Raw genomic sequence first — 10,100 nt, 5'->3', positions numbered from 1 at the left:
CCTTCTGTTTCTAATCTGTTTCTAATCTGTCTCCTCCTGTTTCTAATCTGTCTCCTCCTGTTTCTAATCTGTCTCCTCCTGTTTAAAATCTGTCTCCTCCTGTTTCTAATCTGTCTCCTCCTGTTTCTAATCTGTCTCCTCCTGTTTCTAATCTGCCTCAACATGTGCTCAGTGTAACAAGATCGGGTTCAGCACAACAGTCTAGTCCCGAAGACTGGCTGAGTGTATTAAAGCAGTCATTTGACCAGCAGGAGACCTGGCCTCACATCCACCTACTCACATGAATACCAGTGATGAAGACTCACTTTATACACGTTACCTCACGTTACCATTGCTACAATGTACATAGCCCTAAACATTGTGATTGTATCATTAGTTCTAATCTCATAATGAGCCTGGTAACTGTAGCCTATAATTAGTGCCTAAGCCTACCCTAGGAAAAGGTATTTCATTCCCAGTGGCTTCTTTAAAATGTTCATCAAAGTATTGACTGAAATCATCATCAATCAATATTTGCTATGAATATTTGCAATTTTAAAACCATTTGATTGTATGAGAGACAGTCTGCCAAAACATTTTGTGTTTGGATGCTGCCTTTTAAATGCATTGAAACACAAACAAGGGTTGTCGCAGTTCTGTCTTAAAAAACACAATGATTCAGAATGAAGAACCGCTTTGTGTGTTTCAGTACTTCCATTCTGTTTGGAAATCCATTCAGTGTATCAGAACACGTCCGTTGGGTTCACATTCAAACACCCTCCAAACACCAGATCTCAGTTTAGGTGCAGTCATTTTCATGGTTTTACAACACAGCGATAATGTTTTGAGTCTTTCTATTTTAACAGTGTGTATAAAGCAGACAGACAGGCATTCAGTTACTGTTCGATTGGACGTTAGAATGGGCAAAACGAGTGACCTGAGTGACTTTGAGCGTGGTATGATGGTCGGTGCCAGGCGAGCCGGTTCCAGTATCTCAGAAACGGCCTCCTGGCCTTTTCACACACGACAGTGTCTAGGTTTTACCCAGAACGGTGCGACAAACGAACAACCTCCAGTCAGTGGCTGTAACGACTGTCGGTGGAAGAAGGTGAGGACCAAGGTGCAGCGTGGTACGTGTCCATCATTTTTATTATCACCGAACACTAGAACAAAAATTATCAAAACGGCACAAACGAAACAGTTCTATCTGGTGTAGACACACAAAACAGAAAACAACTACCCACAAAATACAGGTGGGAAAAAAGGCTACCTAAATATGGTTCTCAATCAGAGACAACGATTGACAGCTGCCTCTGATTGGGAACCATACCAGGCCAAACACATAGAAATACAACACACAGAACAAAACATAGAATGCCCACCCCAACTCACGCCGTGACCAAACCAAAATAGAGACATAAACAAGGAACTAAGGTCAGGGCGTGACAGTGGCAGTCCTGTGGGAGGAAACAGCTGGTTGATGAGAGATCCAAGGAGAATTGGGGGCAAGCTAACAGGTGGGCAAAAAAACAGGAAAATAATGGTGCAGAACGGCATCTCGTAAACGCACAAGTCATCGGTCCGAGCATTTCGCTACAACCGCAATAACATCTGCTAAAAAATGTGTGTGTGACCAATAAAATTTGATTTGATTTGTTACGGATGGGCTATTGCAACAGATGACCACACCGGGTTCCACTCCTATCAGCTAAAAACAAGAAGAAACAGCTCCAGTGGGCACACGATCACCAACACTGGACAATTGAGGAGTGGAAAAAAACATTGCCCGGTCCGACGAATCTCGGTTCCCTGTTGCGTTCATGCTGACGGCAAAGTCCGTGGCCTCATCCTGCCTGGTGTTAACGGTACAGGCTGGGGGTGTAATGGTCTGGAGAATGTTTTCCTGACACATGTTAGGTCCCTTGATACCAAATGAGCAATGGTTCCATTCCCCAGAGAATTCAGGCTGTTCTGGGGGCAAAGGGTTGTCCGACCCAGTACTAGATGGTTGTACCTAATAAACTGGCCACTTGAGTGTATATTCTATGTTATTCCGTTTCATTGACTATAATTTAAACTAGTGAATAATAACTGTTCTATTTAATTATATTTGGATCTAGGTCCAGTCAGCAGTGTGGAGGAACTCAGCCCACTGACCCTGTCCACTGGGCCAAGTGACTGCTAACTGGGTCAGACTGGATTAGGCAGTCCCCCCTCCTCTCCTCTCTCCCTCTTCTTATTCTCCTTTAGGTTCTGTTGATACTATATTTATTGTTTATTAGGATACATGTATTCAAAACAGTTAGGGCTAGTAATCATACAATGTAAGCCAGTAACAAATGTTTACTTTTGGAGAAAAAAAAAAAAGAAAAAAACGAGGATTCATCTCAACAATTTGCTTTAGAGAGATGGCGGATTAGGGGGGTTGAGACTGGTTTCATATGTCGACAGAATAACGCACACAGGAGCAGGGAACGAGAGAGGAAAGACAGAAGGAGAGGAGAGAAGGAGGGGGTTAAGTTTACAAATTCAAGGAATTGCAGTTTGATGGCGTTGTCGGGAAGTTTCAAAGAATGGAGAAAAACTAACCCGCGGGGGACCATAAAGGCGAAATTGATGACAAATTGATGCACCCAAAATACATTCAAGGATTCAATTAACATGTTTAAAATGTTGGAATGACGAGTATAAAGAATTTTGATGACGGGGTTTGAATGTAGTTGAAGAAGAAGCTGAAGTTGCATATTTTGGATTCGCGTTTCCAGTGGAAATCGGGACGGAGGAAAAATGTGGCAGACAGATAACAGAAGGAACGATGTGAGCTGAGAAGAGCAGTGACTTTTATCACGTGTAATAATGTTTCAATCACTTTTGGTTTTGTGCATTGTCTTTTTTTAACGTTTCTTTTTCAAGAGCGGGGTCAGACCGAGGAAAACGTTTTGTTTATTCCAGAATGGGCATGGACTTGTATCGAAATGTCAGCTGTAGCTTGCCGTTAGTTTTCTGGTAACCTATTTGAATACATAAGTCATTAAAGAAGATACATTGTAGCCGACCCCTTTTCCCAAGAATGTCGGATTTTGAGAGAGATGCAGTGAGCCATTATTTGGACGCAACAATGTGACCAACTTCAATGAGGCCTTATTGTATTTTTATTGCAACAATTGCCATAATCGGTATCCTTGTGGATTGCAACCTAAAATAATTTTCATTGTATTTTGCAGTGAAATAAATCAATAATATGTTGACGTCGGTTAGAGTTATTAAGACAAATAATATAAATATCTATTTGATGGCTTTTTTCCGTTGTTGGTAAAGATTTTGATCGTGTTTCCACTCGTACTGTACAGCTCACCCAGGAGGACTGCAGTTCGGTGGATGAAAGATTGGAGACCCTTTCTACTGGGAGTCTGGCACGGGACAACGACTCGAATCACCGGACCAGTCCGGGGACAGGCTGCTCGCTCGAGCGCCCACTGGTCGCCCTAAATGACACCCCTCGCACTCAGAAGATCCTGATTTTTGAGGATTTAACCCAATAACCCTGGAATCTAATCTGATTTACTTTCTTTGGTGAGATAACCCGCATCGTATCCTGTGTAGGCTATGCTATGCTATGCCTGTGTAAACTGTGACCAGGCAGGTATGCAGTTGAACCGGCCGAAGAGCGCTTTAGTGACGAGCTTCAGCCCACCGATGGCCCCGGAGACCGCAGCCAATAGGACTACCAGTACGGTTTCCTTCTCCAGCCAGTTCAAAACAATCCGCTTCTCCTACCACATCAGCAGCGGCATGCCAAGTCCACAACCACCGCTGCGCGGGATACGTGAGTAGTAACCTATTTGCTTACACAGATAGTAGGTTAGGTTATAGGTTATGTCAAGCACTTTCTTATAAAGATAGAGCATTTTCCAGTGATGTTTTCTCCCACTGGGAACAGACGTCATTTCAACTTCTATTCAACGTAATTTCATTGAAATAACTTGGAAACAACGTTGAATCAACCAATGTGTGCGTCCAGTGGGCGGGTACTCCAGTTACTAAATTGGCACACACACACACACACACACACACACACACACACACACACACACACACACCAACACCACTATCATCCCTATTGCGATAGTCTATTATGATAAGCACCAGTGTTGAACAGAGGCTGTTGTCATTCTAATAAAAGGCCATTCATACCTCGTAAGCCTCGTTATTCTATGAATTTCTTTGACAGACAGACTATGTTCACTCATGCAAGAACACTTCGTTTCCCTGTTAATATGCTTGAGTGTTGGAAATAATAAGATCACTTGGTTAGGTGAAATACATGCACTTGTGTTGAAGTACATTGATTTCCCTCAAGGTCGGTGACAAAGGTTCCCGTAACTGAGGGATCTGAAGTAGCAACACGTGTAGAGTATAGGCTACCCAGTGAACACAAGACGTTGGGAAGACATCTTTAGACATATGTAGTGTATAGGCTACCCAGTGAACAAAAGACGTTGGAAAGACATCTTTTCAACGTATGTTCAACAACAACAAATATTGTGCTCATTGGGTGGTAGTAGTGGCTGGCTGGGTGGTTCTTCCAGGTTGGGACACACTCTTTTTACACCATTTTACTTGGTGGGTGTTGCTATACGTCATGGTGGGGTGGGTTTCAAAGTGCAAGGACTGTTCAACCTGGGACCTCATTCATAGCTTCTTCACAGATATCACCATGGTGGGGTTTATACTTTCATTTAGCTTTAGTTGACCTGAAAATAGCTAGCTACCAAAGTGAACGATGTGTAATATCAAGTTTTTGCTCGTTACCAACCGACAACGTCAATGCCGCTCTCAAGCCGATCTTCAAAATTCACCTGAAAGGAAATATATGAAACTGATTATGACTAAATTTAATCTAATTTCACTGCGATTGGTTAGTCAACATGAAATAATATCGGTACTGTCAGTCACTGAGATGAGTTATTCTGCATTTAGATGAACAGGATCAGATTAACTGAGCCCCCCCCCCCCTTTCAGTGTCTGTGATGTAAACTACAAAAAAAATAATGCTAACCAAAACGAATCAATTAAATTTTACCATTAAAAATGAATTTGTTTTCAGCGTTTCTGGCTTCATCAAAAAATGTTAATCTGATGGTTTTTTTTTATATTCTTGGTTTTATTTATTTGTTAAACTGTAGATGGAGGATGGACCACTATGAGGTGGAATATAAACTATAGATGGAGGATGGATCACTATGAGGTGGAATATAAACTAGATGGAGGATGGATCACTATGAGGTGGAATATAAACTAGATGGAGGATGGATCACTATGAGGTGGAATATAAACTAGATGGAGGATGGATCACTATGAGGTGGAATATAAACTAGATGGAGGATGGACCACTATGAGGTGGAATATAAACTAGATGGAGGATGGACCGCTATGAGGTGGAATATAAACTATAGATGGAGGATGGATCACTATGAGGTGGAATATAAACTAGATGGAGGATGGACCACTATGAGGTGGAATATAAACTAGATGGAGGATGGATCACTATGAGGTGGAATATAAACTGTAGATGGAGGATGGATCACTATGAGGTGGAGTAGCCACTGTTTGTTTCTGTCCCTTACTGTCTTTGGATATGGGAGCGAGGATGAAAGACACATTGACATGCATCCATAGGCCAAAACAACGTGGTCCTGTATGATAGTCTATTGACGATACGCCACACGTTAATTACAACGGCAGAAGGTAGATCAAATGTCTTGGTTACACAGCTAGGCATGGCACACAACGCGTATCGACCCAAACAGTACAAACAGAGAAAACAGATGTCCTAATAGAATAGATATCATGCAAGACAGAGGTGTCTAATGTAAAAATCTGTCCATCAAAAACACTCATCCCTGAACCCCCCCCCGCTGTTCTTCTAAACAGGCTGAGTACTTTACAGGAAAATGGGGAAATGGATAACATGACCATTATAGAGGATTATAACTGTCCCAAATGGCATCTGTTCCCTATGTAGTTCTCTATGGGCCCCTGGTCAATGCACTACACAAGGAATAGGAATGCCCTTTGGGACGATCCCTTTATCTCCTGCGTTTCTCATGAAATCATTATCATAATATTATTATTTTTTATTATTAACGTTTAATCCTCCGTAGATGTTGAAGTAGGATCCTCTACTTTAAATCACTAATCATTTAATTCTCGGGGTTCTAAAAACAGTTTTATCCTGATCACTTAAGATGGGGAAAAGTGTGTGTGTGTGTGTGTGTGTGTGTGTGTGTGTGTGTGTGTGTGTGTGTGTGTGTGTGTGTGTGTGTGTGTGTGTGTGTGTGTGTGTGTGTGTGTGTGTGTGTGTGTGTGTGTGTGTGTAAAACCATAGCTATTGGTGTTAAACATCTGTTCTGGCCTAAATAATGTGAACCTCCAACCAAACACACACACACACACACACACACACACACACACACACACACACACACACACACACACACACACACACACACACACACACACACACACACACACACACACACACACACACACACACACACACACACACACACACACACACACACACAATTCTCTCCATCTGTCTCATTGTTGCCATAGCTTATGTGACTAGGATCAACATGTAGAGTGTAGAGACATGATTTCTGATACCACAGATTGCAGTGTGTATAATCACAGTCCCAGCAGTTTAAAGATGGACTCCTCATTAGGACAAACAGCGCCACTGTTATTTTGTGTGTGTTTTGTTGATTAAAATGGAGGAGAGGTTGCTGATGTGCATATTCTGCTGTCCTGAGGGAGGGGAGGGGGGGGTGTTGGTTGTTTGAAGTAACTTGTTGTGGTAATATCCCAAACAGTCGTGGCAGTTTCACCAATTAAGGATTCGTGCTTCGAAGGGTCATGGCTCTGAGAGCTGTGAAATAATCATATTTAGAGGTGCTTTGAATTCATTATCCTACTGCCATGATCATTGAATTAAATACATTATCCCACAGGCATTATCATTAGGCACAGCGCATTATCATTAGGCACAGAGTTTAATACAGTATCCTACTGACATTATCATTGAGTTTAATACAGTATCCTACTGACATTATCATTGAGTTTAATACAGTATCCTACTGACGTTATCATTGAGTTTAATACAGTATCCTACTGACGTTATCATTGAGTTTAATACAGTATCCTACTGACATTATCATTGAGCCGAATACATGATCTTATTGAAACAAACCTGTCACCTGTCATCACTACAAACCTGACACCTGTCATCACTACAAACCACCTGTCATCACTACAAACCTGACACCTGTCATCACTACAAACCACCTGTCATCACTTCAAACCACCTGTCACCTGTCATCACTACAAACCTGACACCTGTCATCACTACAAACCTGACAGCTGTCATCACTACAAACCACCTGTCACCTGTCATCACTTCAAACCTGACACCTGTCATCACTACAAACCTGACACCTGTCATCACTACAAACCACCTGACACCTGTCATCACTACAAACCTGACACCTGTCATCACTATAAACCTGACACCTGTCATCACTACAAACCACCTGTCATCACTACAAACCACCTGTCATCACTACAAACCACCTGTCACCTGTCATCACTACAAACCACCTGACACCTGTCATCACTACAAACCTGACACCTGTCATCACTACAAACCTGTCACCTGTCATCACTACAAACCTGTCACCTGTCATCACTATAAACCTGACACCTGTCATCACTACAAACCACCTGTCATCACTACAAACCACCTGTCATCACTACAAACCACCTGTCACCTGTCATCACTACAAACCTGACACCTGTCATCACTACAAACCACCTGTCACCTGTCATCACTACAAACCACCTGTCACCTGTCATCACTACAAACCTGACACCTGTCATCACTACAAACCACCTGTCACCTGTCATCACTACAAACCTGACACCTGTCATCACTACAAACCTGTCACCTGTCATCACTACAAACCTGTCACCTGTCATCACTACAAACCACCTGTCACCTGTCATCACTACAAACCTGACACCTGTCATCACTACAAACCACCTGTCACCTGTCATCACTACAAACCTGACACCTGTCATCACTACAAACCACCTGTCACCTGTCATCACTACAAACCTGACACCTGTCATCACTATAAACCTGTCACCTGTCATCACTTCAAACCTGACACCTGTCATCACTACAAACCTGACACCTGTCATCACTACAAACCACCTGACACCTGTCATCACTACAAACCACCTGTCATCACTACAAACCTGACACCTGTCATCACTACAAACCTGTCACCTGTCATCACTACAAACCACCTGACACTTGTCATCACTACAAACCACCTGTCACCTGTCATCACTATAAACCTGACACCTGTCATCACTACAAACCTGACACCTGTCATCACTACAAACCACCTGACACCTGTCATCACTTCAAACCACCTGTCATCACTACAAACCTGACACCTGTCATCACTACAAACCATCTGTCACCTGTCAGGTGAAACCACCTGTCACTACAGAACAACATGTTCTAAGGGTAACCAATGAATATCAGATGCCCACACTTGTCTGTTAGAACAAACTTCAAGTACAAATACCCCAAATACTTACAATTCCCTCAGTAAACATGTTGGAACAGATTTGTCCAGTACAGGTGTAAATACTTCCATGCATTCTCCATTTAAGTTTATTTAGCAGACACTCTAATAAAGAGCAACTTTTTATTTATTTAACTAGGCAAGTTAGTTTAAAGAACAAATTCTTATTTACAATGACAGCCTACCGGGGAACAGTGGGTTAACTGCCTTGTTCAGGGGCATAACAACAGATGGAGACAGCACATCTGTCATCTGTCTCCATCGATAACATGCAATAATGAATTCATTCTTGCACCATGCGATCCCTTATCAGTTGTAAACATGTCTTTTTCTTCTCTATGTCGCCTGCAGCCTGATCTATTTCGTTGTGATGGCAACAGAATCTGGATATGTGTTCCATGGTAAAAATGAAAACAGGAAGTAGCCGAAACTCTTTGGTCCTTTAAAAACCTGCTATATGTCAAATATTGTGTGCTGTAGCCTGGAGAAATAAAAACATTATACGATGACAACATTACACGCTGTTTGTTTCCAACATTGGTGTCACGACTTCCGCCCGAAGTCGGTCCCTCTCCTTGTTCGGGCGGCGTTCGGCGGTCGACGTCACCGACCTTCTAGCCATCGCTGATCCTCTTTTCATTTTCCATTGGTTTTGTCTTGTCTTCCATCACACCTGGTTCCAATCTCATCAATTACATGTTGTGTATTTAACCCTTTGTCCCCCCCCCCCCATGTCCTTGTCGGTATTGTTTCTTGTAGTGCTTATGCACAGTAGTTTTGTTTAACCCATTTATTGTATTGTTCTGTTGACGGTGGTTTATGGATATTAAACGACAACTCCTGCGCCTGACTTCTCTGCCGCCAGTACGCACCTCACTACAATTGGAGCTGTTTTCCCTAAAATAAGTTAAATCCGCTTTTTTGTGTTTTGTATCCTTGCCAAGATACTAACGAGTATCGTAATACTGGTATTGTCCCCGGCTGTACTAGGGGTTTCGCTTGCGCACATATACGCCAGACGGTTATTGGTCGGAGCACGTCTCTGTAGTCACCGGAGGAGTGTGTATTAAATCCTGCTGTAGGACTCGTTGTGACTCCAGCGCGAGCAGGTCAAATGAACGACTAAAATGAACAAGTCCCTCAGAAAAAATGAATCATCATTTTAGAGTTCGTAAAAAGTGTTGTTAAAGAATAATCAATCGTTTGCGAACTGCACATCAACTACCACCTGGTTTGAGGTGCTGCAGAACACACAGAGCACTGCATAACCTCTCTGATTCAGTAGACTTTACACTACATAACCTCTCTGATTCAGTAGACTTTACACTACATAACCTCTCTGATTCAGTATACTTTACACTGCATAACCTCTCTGATTCAGTAGACTTTACACTGCATAACCTCTCTGATTCAGTAGACTTTACACTACATAACCTCTCTGATTCAGTAGACTTTACACTACAT

At 42.3% G+C, this 10,100-nt stretch overlaps 1 protein-coding gene across 1 annotated transcript in view; it reads left to right on the top strand.

The window, feature by feature from the left end:
- The first annotated feature begins 2,220 nt into the window (after positions 1-2,220).
- Positions 2,221-10,100, top strand: part of LOC139543144 (FYVE, RhoGEF and PH domain-containing protein 1-like) — a 181,076-nt gene continuing 173,196 nt past the window's right edge. The window contains exon 1 of the mRNA XM_071349371.1: positions 2,221-3,805. Coding sequence (XP_071205472.1) covers positions 3,586-3,805 — 220 coding nt within the window. The 5' untranslated portion in view covers positions 2,221-3,585. The remainder of the gene's footprint in view (positions 3,806-10,100) is intronic.

Source organism: Salvelinus alpinus, chromosome 17 (assembly GCF_045679555.1).
Source record: "Salvelinus alpinus chromosome 17, SLU_Salpinus.1, whole genome shotgun sequence".
In the NCBI taxonomy this organism is placed as follows: domain Eukaryota; kingdom Metazoa; phylum Chordata; class Actinopteri; order Salmoniformes; family Salmonidae; genus Salvelinus; species Salvelinus alpinus.
Note: the sequence above shows the minus strand (reverse complement) of the source record. Positions and strands in the feature narration are given on the sequence as shown.